We start from the raw sequence: 18349 nt of genomic DNA on the forward strand, positions 1-18349 counted from the left end.
TTGGAACAATTGATTAATTGTGTATTGTCTTTGATGTTACATAGAATGTCATGTCATTGCCAGTCAGTGTATGTCGAGCTCACTCAGGTACTGTAGACAGTTTTCTGTGTCTACCAAGCATTCCAGAGTTTGCCTAGTTCAGAAGGCAATATCTAACGAGTTCACTCGGGCGCCAAAGGAAAGTTTACAAAAGTTGAGTGTTAACCGAGCTCACTCGGTTAATGAAGAAAAGTTGGATGGAACCAGTGTTAACCAAGCTCACTCGGTTACCAAAGGAACTTTGCATTTATGCAGTGTTGACCGAGTTCACTTGGTTAACACAGGAAAATCGTTTCTGAGTAAGTGACTATCGAGCAGGGTTGGCTAATGAAGGATTTTCTTGTTTTGGCATATTAAGTTCAATTGAATTGTCTGTTGGTTCTCGCCGACTGAGAAGATGAATATTAATTATTCCAAGTAGTATTTTAGCCGACTTGACAATATGAAAAATATAAATATAAGGTCAACTTGAGGATTAGAAAGTGTGGAATGCATGAAAGATAATCGAAGATTTGATAATGCTAAGAGGAAGCAAATCAGAAGGATAAGTAGAATATCCTTGTGGAGCTGAAAAGATGTATTCGATCAAGAAGGATCAAGTATAAGCCAGAATTGAGATTTGTAATCAGAAAATTCAATTGCATCCAAATCAGGTCATGTCATTGTTACTCTCTAACCATTGTAGCAGTGATCTAAATCTCTTAACAGAGTTGGCTTAATAGCTATCTGTAAATCCTCTAACAAGGTGACATTTCTATTGAATTGTCCAAAGACCTCTAACAAGACCACTCCTAACAGGGTGATTAAATCCTCTAACAGGGTCACACCTAACAGTGTGTTTTGTAACCTTTAATCAAGGTTGGCTCATAACAGGGCTCACTTCAAAAAAGTGAAAGTCAGTAAGTAGTTTCAATTGGTGGTTTTTCCCAAATTGGGTTTCCACGTTAAATCCTGGTGTCAAATGTGTTCATATTATTTCTCTTATGTGTTTGCAACTAAGTTAAAGTAATAAGTAATCACATATAACATCTTAAGATTTTCATGTTAAGTATTTGCCGAGCATTTTTAGTGTTTACCAAGTTACAACATTTTCCTGTGAGTTTGCCAAGCATTAGCAGAGTTTAGAGTTCAGAGTTTATTTTGTACTGACATCTAAGGAATCTAGGATTTATTTTAGTTGTAATTGATTCACCCCTTCCCTCTCAGTTACTCCTCTTATATTTCCAACAAGTAGATGTCCAAAATATACGTAAATATCGTGTCTATGTCTTAACCAACATAACTACAGTTCTACAACTCTGCATTCTCCATTATTCTATGGGCAAGATTTTGGGAACATGCATCTTTAATGCATTATATGAGGATTCACTAATTAACTGTCCCTCCTTCACACTCCCCATCTTTCAAAAACATTGCCCCTTTAGAGCAGACAAAAATAGCATTGATTAATGGCTGATTTATAGCATCCTTCTATTCATTGGATATAGATACCCCTATTTGTTTCCATGAATTTCTAGTGGGGTCCATTGTATTCTATATATTATAAACCTCCTTTTCTAGTAAGGTGCCACACATCTGGCCCTATGTACACTTGCGGAGCCTCGTTTACTTTTCTCAACATATCATGCGAATATGGTGATTGAACAACATTTAAGGAAAAACCATTTGCATATGGACATCTTGCAACAATTGCATCACAATCTCTCTAGCATCACCTTGAAATCCCCTCTCTAATGGCTCATGCCTTCTCTTCACAATAACGAGTTCTATATTTCTACCCTAAAGGGCCACTTTGACCTCATGAGATGGAGAAATAAGGGCCTCTTCAACCCCTCTCTTTCCTCAAAGGATGGTTTATGCTATGGACAACTCTTGCATATGCTTTCTCTTTCTCTCTACCATACACTACTATATAATGGGGTGATAACCCCTGACCATCCTTCTCTAGACATGATTTGCTTCTCTAATTAGGAAAGGCATGGAAATAGGCTTTCACTTGGCTATCCAAGCTAGTATACTTCACATCGCAAATACTTGATATCCAAAAACTGTTCCATCATGATGCAATGCACTCCTTGTTAATGTTTTTAAGTAGCTGCAAAAGGAATCATTTAGATTGTGATACTGCTGGGCCCAAGCAGTAGATGTTTCTATTGAGAAAGGCTTGTATTCACTGAAAATATATAACAGCATCCTCCAGTTTTTGTACCACCCAGCTAAGTCATTTTGTGGACTTCTGGTCATGGTCAAGCTACTTGATCATTATCATGTTCATTCATATATTTCTATCACTGTAATTCACCGCTGTATTGTCAATGACTTAGCATCATGGTCCTGGCATGAGCTCCCTTTCATAGTTCATGATTTTGATGAGTTGTCAGTCGATGCCGGAATTCATTATCAGTGTTATGCAGATATTGTCAGTGATATGTAACTGGTGTCTATTGGCCTTCTGCAAGAGCCACTTCAGTTTCTTTGTGGTGTCGTTTCGGTTTGAGTCTGTTAGAAACAGAAAGAAAATCATTCTTAGAGAAAAAGAATGTTGTATCATATCATCAGGTTTCTGTGGAGTGTTCGGTGGAATTGCGGAAAGGAATATATTGCAACTGTGAATGCAATCTGTGTGAGATCATTATGCTCATTTTATGAGTTTCTTTTGTTTTGTATTTGGTCCTGTGAAGATTTTGGGAACTATCATTCATTCTGATATCTATAGGCAAAGTGTTCAATCTGAAAAGAAAAATAAGGCTTATCGATTGACTGTTTAGTGTCATAAATCACAAGTGAAAACCTTTTGTATTTGATTTGAGAACTCATTAAAGGAGTACCTTTTGGGTATGGCTGGGTTTTTCCCTTGAGTAACAAGGTTTTCCCAGGATAAATGTTGCGTCCTCTGTTATTTTGTGTTTGAATTTCAGTTCTTCACATTTTATGTATTCTGGCTCAAAAACATTAACACCCCTTAATTTTAGCAAATCAATCAATGAACTCTAAGATATGAACATACATCAGTCCTTCAATGGGCTTTCAAATGGTCCTCCAAGGCAATCATAGGGTTCCTCAGAATTCACAAACGCCAACTTGGGAACAACACATCTTTTCATGAGACCACAGATCTTACTCACTTTTGGATATTTGCAGACACCAAACAACTAATACAACATTAACCATTTGCTTGGGACCATTAGCATTACTTCTTCATTCAATAAGCAACTCTAGGTCTACTTGCCCTCCCAACACTGTTTTGGGTTCAAAACTCCCAAACTTCCCAAGGTACTCTTCAAACAATTCTCTAATTCAGATACCTATTAAGGACCGACATAACATATCTTCAAGCAAAAAGAGCTTACTTCGGAACAGTCTTGAGAACTAATTATTGTCCTCCACTTTGGGCCTGCAATTAGCCCTATACTGCAAAGAAGTAATCAAAATGTTTGTCACCAAACCCAACCAAAGCATGGAAAAATCATGTCCATTCCCAAAACAAAGATTGCACCCTCACTCAGTTGCCTAAACTGCAAGAATTTAACATAAAATTCAAAAACACACTCACAGTCAAGGAAAGAGGTCACTTTCATGATGTCTGCAGGCCTAGGGCATCAAATCTTTCCTTGCAAACCTCAAATCTCACTGCCAAACCATTTGGATCTTGCGTGGAACACTTAAATCTATCTATCCTCCCAATTGTGCAATTTTCCCATGGAAGATTTAGGAGATATTTACAGATCTCTCACAAAACCGTGGCAGATGAGGGTTTCCAGACTGTTTTTATAGAAATCCTTTGAACTCCAATACTCCATGGAAACCTCAAATCTATTGCAAATCCAAGTAGACTTGTTCTACTTGCTGTCCATGTAACATTTTCTGCCAAAAGGTTGAATAAACAAGCATGCCAAGCAAAATAACAGTAAAGAAACAGTCACAGGTTGCAGGAAACTTAATACATTTTATTCAAATTATCTCCAGATGAACAGCAGCTCCTCTCCTCGCCCAAAGAGGATTTGTAGACACATAACCAACCTCTCCAACGGTCTTTGACCCACTTTTGAATCAGTTGGACATTGGAGGACACGATTACAGTTTTTGCACAAAAAGTTGTCATAGCAACTTTTTTTGCAGCTTTGACAAATTTTGACCTACTACTCCATTAGACCCCTAACTCGACTCCAACCCCTTGTACAAGTCCAAATAGGTCATAAAAGACCAAATACAACTCCTCTGCCCATTTTTAGCCTGATTGAGTAGTTTGTCTACTTCGACTGATTGAGGACCTTACCAATAGAAACTTGGTCCATATTCAACTAGTTGTTTGAATGCCTACAAAATGGATTAAAAATTTTACACCTGGTTCTTAGGACCTTACTCACACTAAAAGAACCTAAATGGCCTTATTACATCAATTCAGCAAAAGACCCCCAAATGGGGGCCCTAGTTGCTTTAGGAGGAGCTAGGTACTTTTGCACCACATCGCCTCAAATTTGTTTTATCATCTCCATAAAGTAAATTAATGTTTAGGGGGAAAAGGAAGACACTTTAATATGATTGTAGGTCTCCGTTTATCTGGGCCACTAAGTGATTCAAATATGTGTATGAGGGACAAAGGGGGACTCCTTGATATGGAAATTAGATTAGCTAGAACCCAAAAGAAGGGTGCCAATACCAAATTCAAATTATAAAGGGGAATGCAATAGAAGGAAATGTACTTTTTGGCCCTTATAGGATAATGTGCATGTAAAATTGAACCAATTGCTTTAATAATGTAAATCTAGATGCTATGTGTATATAATTAGGCCAATTAAGATATAGATCTAGGGTAAAGATATGAAAGAAAATATATATAAAAGACTCACCTTGAAATATGTAGAGGAAGATGCATTGTAGCTTGAAAGTCGCAGATCTGAACCTTTTTCTAAATATCCGACCACGAAGCTCAAAATGAAACGACAAAAGGAACAAAACGCAAAAATCGTTCGGCAAAAAGGACCAGGTTGGCTTGTAGGAAGGATGTCTTACAAAACAGTTGACTTAGTTTGGCAACACTTTAACAAACTTCTCCAAAAAGCTCCCACAAAGTTATTTTTGAATCAGCATGCAAAATCCTAATATCATGCTTCTACACACAGAAAAGAAGGGTTTTTGTGGTTGAGTTGGATAAGGATTTGTCTTGGTCAAGCACTAGGTTAAGAAATTGACCAAAAATTGAAATATAATTGATAAAGAGAATGCTTGGATGTAGTAGATCTAGATAATATCAAATGAAAGATACAATTACCTTCGAAGATGCAATTGCATTTGATATGTGATCGAGTATGTAAATGTAATAGCCATGACTCAAAGAAACCAAAGAGGAAATCAAAGAAGCCAAAACCTCATGTATAGAAATGTATGTGACATGCCATGAATGAATGATAGAAGAGCTTGAATGGATTGGAATGATAGATCTTCTCCTTAGAGCCAAAATCCACTACCACCTTGAAGGAAAAAGTTTGATGCAAGAAGGAAATGCTTAGACATGAATGCTTGAAGATGCTTGCTTGAAGAACGCTTTGATTGCTTTCTCGCTTGTGAATGTCCTGCCAAGATGAGATATGAAAATGAAGCCCCCAAGCCTCCTTTTACACTAGTTTTCGGGCCAAAAAACAACTCAAGTCGACCAAGGAATTAATTAAATCAATTGCCAAACTCGAGGACTTTCAGGCCCCGAACCCAAAAACCATCAGGGACTAGGTCAACCAAGTTGACCTAGTTGGTCAACCTAGTCCAAGGGGAGGGGACAAGCAGGCCTAAAAAAGGTTCGAAAGGAGGTACAGGTGAAACTAGAAGATAACAAGTTGATCAAGAGATATGATCAAAAGGGTAGCAAAATGATACCTAGAAGACCATGTCAGAAAGCAGATGCAGTGCCTCTCCCATCTGATTTTTGTAAGGCATCCTGATTGATGCAACCTTGGTGATCTAGTTTCTGAGTGATCATGATTGGGACCCTTGATTGGTCTACGCCCTTGGGGTGATTTGTTTATTGATGCATTAGCTTGTTGTTTATGCTTCTGTCTAATTGATGAGATTATGGTCTAGGATGATTGATGGACTTTATTGGATTATGGTTAATGTATTTGTGATATGGATATTTACATCGTTCTTAGCGTAAACTTTTATTATGGTGCAAATGAATGATTTAAATAAATTATTTTAATGATATTAATCAAAAGATTATTTACGTGATTCCTGTACCGTTGCTTTGGCTATATTATTATCGTGCATCTACACTTGATCGAGTTGTTATTGTGCAAGACTTATATTTTCGACAATGGTAGATGGAGTTAGTGATTTGATAGTTCATACCTAGCCAATGTCGTCCCTCTATGGGCAACGTATCCAATTTAATTAAAATTATAAACCGACTGGTTAATTAGTAAATCCGGATTCATTATGCATGTGTGATTAGACTTGTAACCGTGTTTGTGCATTTGGGAATCCACAGTGGTTGCAGAATTTATTTAAATACTGTGATTTAATAGTTTAATGGGAATTTTATATTTTATTTAATTTATTTTAATTTACTGACTAATTTGTCATAGTTGAATTCCAAGCAATTGGAATTGCCAAATTTATTTGAGTTAAGGGAGCTAATTAGATTATTTGATTTAAATAATCTAATTTATGTCACTTTGTAAAAGTGCATATATTCGCTAAAAGTGAGTTTATTCTCACTTCTCACTTTTGAAATTCAGGATTTTGGATCAAATCTTCCAAAACCCTCTTGTGAGCATTGGAAAATTTATTTGTTGTGGGAGCTATGTGTAGGACTTGGTGTACAAAATATATGCAAAACCCAACTTCACAAGAGCCACTAGAAACACCTGCAAGCAAATAACTGTTGAGTTGTCATTTTGCACAATGCTAAACGGCAGGAATCCTTTTGAATTCCTCTCTTGAAAAGCTAATCGAGGATCAACTCCAAGGTTCTGGATGGTCTTACAACCTACTGGAATCCGCACAATTGAAGATAGTTGTGTATGTTCACGAGGAGGCCTTTGCTAGTTCAAACCAATTTCAGATAAATTTGTTGATGTTTGAAAAGTATAACCACAAAATAGATATATTTTTGTATTTTTTGTTTTATGATGAATGCAGTGTACCAATGCTATATGAATTCCTATTTTAACCAAGTGTTAGAAAAGAAAATAACAAAGATAAGGTAGAGAGAGATTAAAGCAAATAACTAAAAGGGAAATTCCTAACGGACATAAACCACAGTAACATGTCTGCTAATTAAATCGTCAAAAGGTATAAAATAGGAAACCAATGAAATTAGGAGAAGCACTTCCTCAACTCCACTGATGCAATCGTCGATGGGAACTCAATATAAACCAAATGATGTTTCACATCTCATCAAATCGCAAGGCCACGAAAAGTGCACTCATGCGAGACAAGACACTATTCAAGAACAAAGATGATCCTTTCTCCAATTCGTTACATCAGTAGGATTTGTTAACACAGGGCAAACAAAAGAACTAAAAGGTCGCACAATTATAACAACACAATAAAACCATTAGCTCCATTATTATTCATGAACATGCATTCACAAAAATAACACCCTCTAACAAGAATAACTACACTCAGAATGAGAGCACCAATAGCATATATTATTGCATCAATATAACGGCCTAAAGTACATATTACATCCATGTATTTATAAAAAATCATCTCCTCCTTTTGTGTTAGGAGTGAGAACTCTTAAAATGCAAATTTATGCTAAAAATTAATAAAACAAATCTAATTATATACAAACTTGTTAAAGTATGATCAATTTTCATTCCTATAACTTGTAATAGCACTATGGATATTTGTTGTGTTTTCCAAGTTACTATACTAATGAATATATATGTGATATAAAGAGGCATGTCTCTTGAAGAGACATGTCTCTTTAATATATTAACTTACATCAGTTATAGTTAAACAGTTATAACACAAGTAATATACCCTCAATATATTATAATGATTATATATATATAGCACTCTTAATATAAGTTCATTATTCCATATATAATATTTGTCATATATTATTTATATATCTCATATATATAATATAATTTATCCGACAGAATTATAACATTAACACTCCCTCTTAATGAAGAAGGATAAAACATAGATATTACACCATAGGTAATATTTCAAAAATAATACATATAGGAAATCTTTTATCAGAAGATTTCCAGTATATGATATCATATAAGTATTGGCCTATCAGAATATCAACACATGATATTCACCAATTACTATTTGATATCATATTAGGTAACATGAGTATTGGCCTATCAGAACATCAATCAAATGATATTCACCAAGTACTCTGGGTAATGGCCTATCAAAACATCAACTAAATAATATTCACCAAGTACTCAATGCGGTAATGGCCTATCAGAATATCAAGGCAAGATATTCACCAAGTACCTAAAATATATCTATACAAACAACTTGTAGATAGTCAAATTAATGACATCTAACACCTAGTTGTTGATTTATAAGATAAAGCCTTTCATGATTTATTTCAACATTTACACAAATTGTATATTATGATACAAGTTATTGTAAGGTCATCACCTTTTAATAACTTCTCCAAATACAAGTGATAATCATTTGGAAGTCGTCACTTCCTCATGATATACACAGGGGAAAGGCCCATACACACATCACATCAAAAGTTCACATGAAGTCACCATTGATACTATCATGTGGTGTTGTCATGACATCCACCATGGATTATATCAAAGAATAAGATTTTCACCTCAAGCTTATCTCTCATAGAGAAGAATGTATTACGGAGGATTTCAAAACTCCCTCTGAATCTAAAAACATATCCTCTATCTGCTCCCTCTCTTTGTCCAAGGTTGCTTCTAATAAACTGTTATGCTCCCTGGTTCAACAAGTATCCATCTATCTCGTAATGTTATGGTCTAGATATCCTTGGTTCACATGGAACTTCATCCCATGAATCAAAGTCCCTTTAACTATGATAGTTTTTTGATTAGTGGAGAGACCACCTCAGCATAGTCTACTCCTTCTGAACCAATATGACCAAGATTCTTGGAAGCAAACTGAGACATGTCATCTATCTACTCCCTCTCTAACAGATGTGCCAAGCTCCCTTTTGTTATAGAAAGCTATACATATTTGGTGGCACGCCTAATGTGCCTTTCTTCTTTTCCTGCAAGAACATCCTCAGAGACATGGGAAAAGATCAAGGCAAATAACTCCTATAGCACAATATAGAAATCCAATTAAGAGAGAATAAAATGAGAAGATAAATGTAGTACTCAAGGCTAATCAATACTTATCTACACGTCCTTGATACAAGTTGCTTCAATGAAGAGACATATCCTCAAATCAAAAAATGCTTTCTTAGATTGTTTGAGAGACATCTCCTCTTTTGAATCATCTCCTCACTAAGGATGACTCAAATTGGAACTCTGAAGTGTCTCTTCTCTGATTCTTCCCTCTAAAGATGGTTCAAGTCGGAATGAAACATATGTTATTATTCCCCCACAATGTAAAATTCTCACTTATTTCATTATTCAGAGCTTTCTTGGCATCCTTGTGACCGTAAAATGTTTGTTAAGATCACAGCGAGCATATATTCCAAATGATAAAATATAACACTTCTATTAGGAGTTTTCAACTGTCACAATTTTCCTTATAGTATTGATGTATTTGAGCACTTATGCTAGGTAAGGAGATCAACAACTCACAAAATTATGCATGCAGCTTGGTTATAGCTTGACAAAGGCAGGAATTTCAAGGCCAAAATACTGCAAGTTATAATTATTCTCCAATTTCAACCGAGTTTCTTTGTCCATTACATATCATGCAGTCCATAATCAATCCTCCTATGAGCCGGCCCAAGGAAAAACTTGAAGGATGGGTACACCAGCCATCCATAAATCAAACACACTCACTCAAACCATTATGAACATAAGCCTTCTCATCTCATATTCCATAATATCAAATGCTAACTTCTGAATATCACTATTTGCTAGTAAATTTGACACATCCTACATTAAATACATTTAGCTACTGTAACTTCCCTTGCTTTGAACCACTAATTTGTTCGCAACTTCTCAAGAGTGCTCTCTCTGTCTCAAGCCTCGATATTTGGGAAGAGGACTCTATTTACATCCGCAATGTGCACTTAGGCAGCAACTACTTCTAATACCTTATAATCGTAGACTTTGTCAACTTTTTAAGTGTCTCTTTAATATGTTAACTTACATTAGTTATAGTTATAACACAAGTAATATACTATCAAAATATTATAATGATTATATAACAAGATATATATATAGCACTCTTAATATAAGTTAATTATTCCATATATAATATTTGTCATATATTATTTATATATCTCATATATATAATATAATTTATCCGACAGAATTATAACATTAGCAAAACTGACTCTCTAAATGGTGCTATGTAGGTCTCCACCCTTGTTTATATCAAACCTTTGTACTTTTGGAAAGGGATGAAGAAGGAAGTCACAGATTTTGTAGCAAGTTGTTTTGAGAGCCAAAAAGTCAAAGAACATAGATATCCCGCAGGGTTGTTGCATCTCAATGAAGTTCCAGAGTGGAAACGGCAAATAATTACTATGGATTTCATCTGAGGGTTACCCGTGACCTAGAATAGACATAACACCATTCTTGTGGTTGTGGACGGATTGACTAAGGTGGCTCATTTCATACCTGAAAACCTGACAAATGAAACATCAAAGATTGCTCACAAATTTGTTAGAGATTTTCAGGCTCCAGGGAATTCCAAAAAAGATTATATCAAACAAAGATGCCAAGATAACGTCCAGATTTTGTAAGACTTTATTTTCAGCCTTAGGAATTAAATTGAACATTAGCTCCACTTACCATCTAGAGATTGATAGTCAGACAGAAAGATTAAACCAAGTGTTGGAGGATCTCCTAAGGGTATATATTGTATGGATCGACAATATCAATGGGAAACATATCTTCCATTAGTGGAATTTACTTATAACAAGTCCTACCAATCTACAATCAAAATGGCACCCTTCAAAGCTCTATATGGGCGCAAATGCAAAACTCTAGCAAGTTGGAATAGGATTGAAGATCAAATCATTGTAGTACCTAAAATGCTTCTAGAAATGGAAGAAAAAGTGGTTCAGATTTGTCAAAGACTGAAAGAAGCAAATGATCGACAAAAAAGTTATGCAGATGCAAAGAGGACTCCTAGGGAATTTTCAATAGGAGAGCAAGTTCTCCTAAGAGTTAAACCCCAGAAAAGTACTATCAAGTTTGGCAAAAACTCAAAATCAGCACTCAGAAATGTAGGAGCCTTTGAGGTTTTAACAGTCATAAACCCAGTAGCCTACAGAATTGCTCTACCTCCAGCCCTTGCCAAAATGCACAATGTGTTTCATGTATCTTACCTTAAGAAGTATATATCTCAGCATGAACATGTTATTGACTAGAATCTCCTGCAGGTGCGAAACCCAGGGTGGTGGAAAAAGAACTACTCAGAATACTTGAGTGAATTAGTTGAATAACTGTTTAACTGTAATCTATTTCTATTCGGTTTAAATTAAATCTGCTATCTTAAATTTAGAATTAATTAGTTCTGAAATTTTAGTATGTTACAGATATTGTCAGCATGTTGTTAGAAGGTTACACCAATATTGTAATCAAGAAACCATTTGAGGACATTATTTAATCTCAAACCTATATTAAACTTTGGCTAAATGTTCGGGAATTCTTTCACTGCAAAGTATAAAACATTGATTAATTTGTATACTTCTATCATTAAGTACTTATATCAAGTGGTTCTATCCATCATACTTCTATCATTAACTAGTTCTATCCAACATATCGTATTACTATCTCCCTAAACCCTTTCTCCTCCAACAACACAGAGGAAAAAAGTCAAAAAAATCATTAATTTATGTGTTATTATTCTTATTAATTGTTTTCAGAGCCATCTTAAAGGCAAACTTCTCAAAAAAAAAAGGATTCCACGGATTAGGGTGCATCATGAAGCTATGAAATTGTCAAAACTCCACTTTGTAATCTATAGAAGAAGAGGTTAGAATTATTTTAATGTCCACAAGGCTACAGAGAGCCTACGGGACAGACCACCTTGCAAACTGATTTCTGGATTTCAGTCCTTTTCTTATGCAAATTGATTATGTGTGTCCCTAACTGCTCAATTGTCCCCTTGCCGAATAAATCAACCCAGGAGTTATCTGCCAAGATATTTACATAACTGTCCTTCCTGTGCTCTTTATATAAATCCTAAAATCGTTTAATGGTCACAAAAGAAACTCTTAAACGATGCCAACAGAGGTTCTCTCAAGACACAAAAATAATCATTATTTTTTTATCTTCTTTGAAATACTCAAATAAGCTACAATGCTAACTTCTTCTAATTGAGGAAATAAAACTAAAAATGTAATGTTTGGTGAAAGTTGGGATTTCTTACAATTTGCTGTTCATTTTGAAGGTCTAGCAGATAGATATGTGATCAAAGTCAACTCTTTTCCTCTTGGTATTTTTCCAATAATCAACAGAACTCTACAAGTAATCAATTTCTTTTCTTCCAGAAAATGACAACTTGACATTTCAGTATCGATCATGCAATGTTAATGCTAAAAATTATAAGTGAAAGAGACAATATAAACTTAAAGAGACTATAATACTGATTTTTACCAATTAGATCAAGAAATTTTCTCCTACAATATTAGTTTCTTAATTGAGAATATCATCGAACCAATAAAATTGAATCCAAACAAGCATTGCTAACTAATACAGATGTCCCACACTATATAGATATTATATCATCATTATGTATATATCAGTGCTTGTGGAATAGCGGTCGTGTTCTTCTCAATGATTATTGAAGCTAGTGAATTTGTTTATAAAAATAATTACCTACTAAGTAATAAATATATATTTAGGTCCTCAAGATTATAAATTATAGCCAAACCTTCATATTCAGGAGACCCCTCTTGAGCGTCAACATAATCATATTCATATTGCTCATTATAATCATAAGAATCGTCATACTCATCCTCATAACTGTGTGGAAATTGTCCTTTCCGAGGCATCTTCCTGTAGACAGAAATTTCAGTTTAGCTCACTAGACTTCAAATTTAAAATGAATATAATAATAACCTTGATTTCAAGGGGGAAGCATAATAACTCCTCAAAAAGCCAAAAAAATAACCTTCAGAGAATCAATAAATAACTCTCCTGTGTGACTATTTAATTTATGCATGCACAAATCACAGGGCATTGAAAAGAAGGAATGAATTATTTATAATTACTTTCTTCAAAAATGCTTTTATGGGTACCACTGTTCAATTTATGCTAGATTTTACCAACTTGAATAATTGCACAATGACATTAATAAAAGAATTTGGATTAAATATCCGGGGCATAAGAATGATTACTTTTTGTTGGTAAAATGATAACCAAAAGATTCAGAATTTTATCCAAATTAGATTGATAGATGTATGGTCCAACTGCTTGGGTATTTAGAAGCACTTATTCATTTCTTTTTCTTCCTACACACCAAATCATGATGATGTATCTTTAAAAAAGAAAATGTATTTAATACTCATTTCTGCTTGGAGGTATTTAATACTCCACAATAAGCCAGAATATGTCTAGCATCTAGTAATTCAACTTCAAATTTGGAATACTTTGATCAAAACAATTACTACTCATAAATATCTTAGAAAGCCTGCTACATGAGCCTAAAATTAGGTAACTCCAAAAGTTGCCACTGGGAGAACAATGCTTATAAATTCTTGCATTTGTAAGATGGCACGTCATACGGCGGCTGCATACAGAGGCATATCTCAATATAATATTGGATAGAATGCACTGTAAGTCAGTAAATCTAAGACGGTAAGAGCACAGTCTGCAGCCATTGCAGATTTCACAGCTGGACAACAAAGAAGGGCTGCAAGTGATAAAGCTAAAAAAGAAAATCAAGAATATTTACATGAATTAATTGACTGACCTGTCTAAAAGCCTTCAGAGTATAGATTTGCTTTTCTAACTTCATCACGAGCAGAAGAAACAGGAAAAAGTTGATAGCTATGTAAATATATCCAATGCTGTTTATAAAATAGTTGCAGAAGAAAAGTTTGGGGGGGGGGGGGGATGGGTGGGGTGGGGTGTGGGGGTGCCATACCCACCACCATAAAATTATAGGCCATAAAACCATACCCATAAAATTTTAGGCTAGGGGGCCAGGGGCCATAAAATGATAGGGGGCCCCCTACTATTCTATGGGGCATGTTACCCCTACATTAGATAGGGAATCTGGGGAGCGGAGCGAAGAATAATCACCCGACTTTCTCACTGGGTGAAGCCCCCACCCCTTCTTAGAATAGTAGGGCAACCCCGGTTGGCCCTACCCTACAATAAACATTCCTAAAGGAAGATTTCAAACATGCTGAGCCTAGAAAATTCAAGCCTTAGTAAGTTCTTCAACAGAAGGCAGCAGCCATGCAAAATGAAAAACTTGTCAAAAGTATGTTGCCATTCCTGTAAGAACAAAGGAATTATGCTTATTCAAAGCTCCAAGAAACGTAAAAGCTCTTTCAAAAGGATCCTAATATTTCCAAATTCCAAAATCAAGTTAAAATTGAAGAAATATTCTTTAAATACAAATGGGATAGCATTTAATGTTGTTAACTCACCTTTTTACACTGAAATGGTCCATGCCATCGATAATGCACCAGCAAAGCATAAACCACCTGAGTATGAAAAGCTTTGCACTACTCTAATTGATAAATAAAAAATTTGATTAGATGAACAACTTGCACCAACGAAAAAAAGTGTGGGCTACTAGAAGGTTGTACCATTGTGATGGATGGGTGGACAGATGCTAGATATCATCCACTACTTTGGTAACATGCAGAAAAGGGCCTTATTTTTTGAAGGCAACAAATTGTTTAGAGCAAGAGAAGAATGCAGAAATTCGACATAACCAGCTATGTGAGGGCATTGAGGTGGTGAGGCCATCACATGTGGTCCAAGTTGTTACAGATGCTACCCTTGTTTGTAAAGCAGCAGGCATGTTGGTGCAAAAAGGTACAAGCAAGGTTCATATTCCCTAACAGAAATTAATGGTGTCCCTCTCAGCAGGACAGTCCAGGATTAATCGCATTAATCCTCCAATCTCCTCAATGACTGATATTGGAAACCCAATATCTAATCCGAAGGACAACACAAAAGGGCCAAAGAAATGGAAAGATCTCTATGCGCAATGAAAGGTAAGAAGTTGGAGGGCGTACCCATCCTTTAAGCAATCCTTACAGGGCACCAAAGTGGTCCCAACAAAAGCCAAGTTAGTCACAAGCACCAGCCCTTCCACTCCAGAGGCGGTCAGTGGAGGAAATCAAGGTGAGGTTCCTATTGCTCCTTGTCTTATCAATAAACCTAATGAACAAATGATTCTTGAGCAAAACAAAGAGAAAAGTAGGCTTTTTTTTGCTGCAGATACTAATATATTACAATCAAGAAACTTTCTAAATGATTAGATGCAACAAGTTTGGGGTAGAAAATTGGGCCACCACTATTCTTATTGTCGAATTATACAAAAAGGGTATTTTTGTGCTTCTTTTTTGTAACCCTAATTCCCAAAAAGCTATTGTGGAAAAATAGCTATGGAAGGTTGGTAATTGCAATTTTAGGGCTCTCCCCTAGTCACTTGAAGCCTCAAATGATGAAATCTTGGCTCTTTCCTACCCCAAGTGGGTTACTATTGGCAACGTCCCTCTATTTGTTTGGAATTTCATCCCGCAACTTCTGGAGGCTATACGTCGGGTTATCAAAGTGGATCATTTCAATAACTTAATCCCCAACTCTAACATTTGGATCCTACTCTCCATTTACCCTGGCATGGAAGTCCCAGAAGATAACCAAGTGGAGTTTGGTGAAGAGCCTACTATATATCCAATTACATACATTGGTGGTTTGAATGCTTGTTATTTGTGTAGAAGGGAAGGCCACAACAGGAAGGACTATCGAATCTTGTTGAAAAAGAAGCCCCATCCCCGCTTTGGTTCTTTAAAGCATAAACTAGTCCCCAAACTGGCTTCTATTATCATTCAACCACCAGTACAACCCAATACAATTGAAGTCTGAAGAACCTAACCCTGCCCTTTGGCTGAAAGATGTTGAGCATATTCATGCATCTCTTGGCAGCTTAAGAGATCAATTTGTGGGTAAACCCCTTCCTCCCCCAGCAGATGGATCATCTTCTCTTAAGGAATTTGAAGCTCTTTCGACTATTACGAACCTAAATTTTGGTCTTGGCCCAGTGAATGAAAACTCCAAAGGGAGACACATTAATGCTCAGCACCTTGCCCTTCAGAGGATCAATAAAAAGGTTGAGATTATCAGGCTGCAACAGTCGCAACCTAGAAGTGGAAGACTTACTCTTTGGCCCCAGCAAGTCACCTATCCTCTATATCCTCTCACCAGGCCACTTCTCTTGAGGACTCTCACACTCAATCTGACACTCCTGAGCACCCCTCTAATCAAGAGGTGACTCTATGCAAATAGCTCTAATCTAGAAAGCAAAAAGGAAAAACAGAATGACTATACTGTGATAGTCAGCCCAGCACCCCCGCCTTTACCCCATCCTCCAAGCCAATGGCAATATGTTTCTAGAGCCAAAAGTGTCAGCGTTGAACCTCAAGTTGTTAAGGAGAACAAGAGTGAGAAGCTACAGGGTCAAGGTAACCCTATGGGGGTTGAAGAGGGTTTGACCAAAGAGTTGGAAAAACTAGATGATTCTACTTTCCACTTTAATGCTAAAGGCAAGAAGAAAGGTGAGGAAACCAAAAAAGATAGACCCCTTGTTGTTCGAAGAATGAAAGATTATTAGAAGGAAGAGAGGCAAACCACCACTCTCTGGGAGTAATCCCAAACCTTCTAAACTTCCAAAGGGGAAGCTCCCCAGTTGCTTCAAGGGCTTTAGAACCCCAATGGAGACTAATAATTCGTATGTTATAATGAAAGTGAATCTAGCCTCACAGAATGTTAGAGGTCTTGAATCCTTTGACAAGAAATATATAGTCAAAAGATTCCTTCATTCTAATAAAGAGTTAGATTTAGGATTTGCATTGGACATAGCTCTTAAGTGCATCTAGAGGGATGCCACAACCTTTTCAACTAGTCATGTAATGGGCAAAGGAGGCTCTTCAATCATCATTGGCCCAAATTGGAAGAAAGCAGTACGTAATCAGGGATGCTCACCTTGTAACAGAGTAGTATGTTGTCCCTGAAAATGGAGGATTTTGAATTTGGAGTTTGCTGGATCTATGCTCCGAATGAACATAATGAAAGGATTAAATTGTGGAAGTGGATTGCTTAACTCCCAAATATCCCTTGGATAATCTCATCGGACTTTAACATGATTGAAAGACCAAAAGATAAGGCTAGGGGTTTGAGGTTTGCATGGAAAAGAAATGAGGAATTCTTCTAGAGCAGGATGATAGGGAAGCTCAATCTGGTTGATCCTTTGGGAGGGATGAAAAGTAATTCCAAAGGTATTTGGTTCACTTGGTTGAACTTTAAGAAGGGAGAAAAGAGGATCTTTTGTCGGTTGGATAGAATTTATAATAACAAGGATATATTCCAAAGTAATAAGCCTACAAATGATAATCCTATCAAAGTCTTGCCTTACTCCTTGTTTGATCATCACCCGGTGATAGATTAGATATCAGCAATGGAACATAGAAAACAGATTGCCCTAAATTGGAGGGTTTCTCTCTCAAAATTTTCATCCTCAAAGACCAAGAGGTTACAGCAGCCACTAAGATTATCCAATGCTATAATAATAAGATTTGTCAACACAATAACCCTATTAGTAGATGGGTGCAAAATACCCATTCCTAGCAATCCATGTGCAAAATAACTGGGAGGAAAAAGGCTAAGGATGCCAGATCCCTAAATTCTCTTTACAAAGAAGAATTAGTAATGCAAGACAGCCTAGCCAATCTGGATGCTTTGGATAATCTAGCCAAGGTAAGAAATGAGCTCAGAAGATACAAACAAGGAAGGTACATGGAGCAAAAGTGAGAGATAGAATGAACTGGATTAACTTGGGGGATAAAGGAACCAAATTCTTCTTTCAAGTGCTTAAAGCTAAAGAAGCGAAGGATAGAATTGAATGCACCAGCAATAATGGATTGGATCTCTCATCTCAAGAGGAAATCTAAGAGCTTTTACCCAGTTCTACAAGAAATTGTTTATATCAAAAGATGATG

At 36.2% G+C, this 18349-nt stretch overlaps 1 protein-coding gene across 22 annotated transcripts in view; it reads right to left on the reverse strand.

The window, feature by feature from the left end:
• Positions 1-18349, reverse strand: part of LOC149577276 (uncharacterized) — an 80778-nt gene that overhangs the window by 24145 nt on the left and 38284 nt on the right. For all 22 annotated transcript variants that reach the window (XR_016362931.1, XR_016362943.1, XR_016362944.1 and 19 more), the window contains exon 2: positions 13045-13169. Coding sequence is in view for 9 of the 22 variants with exons in the window: in XM_089823053.1 (XP_089679179.1) it covers positions 13045-13169 (125 nt within the window). In the remaining 13 variants the exon portion in view is untranslated. The remainder of the gene's footprint in view (positions 1-13044; positions 13170-18349) is intronic.

Source organism: Cupressus sempervirens, chromosome 1, assembly GCF_028749045.1.
Source record: "Cupressus sempervirens isolate cs-2001-9-10 chromosome 1, ASM2874904v1, whole genome shotgun sequence".
NCBI lineage: Eukaryota > Viridiplantae > Streptophyta > Pinopsida > Cupressales > Cupressaceae > Cupressus > Cupressus sempervirens.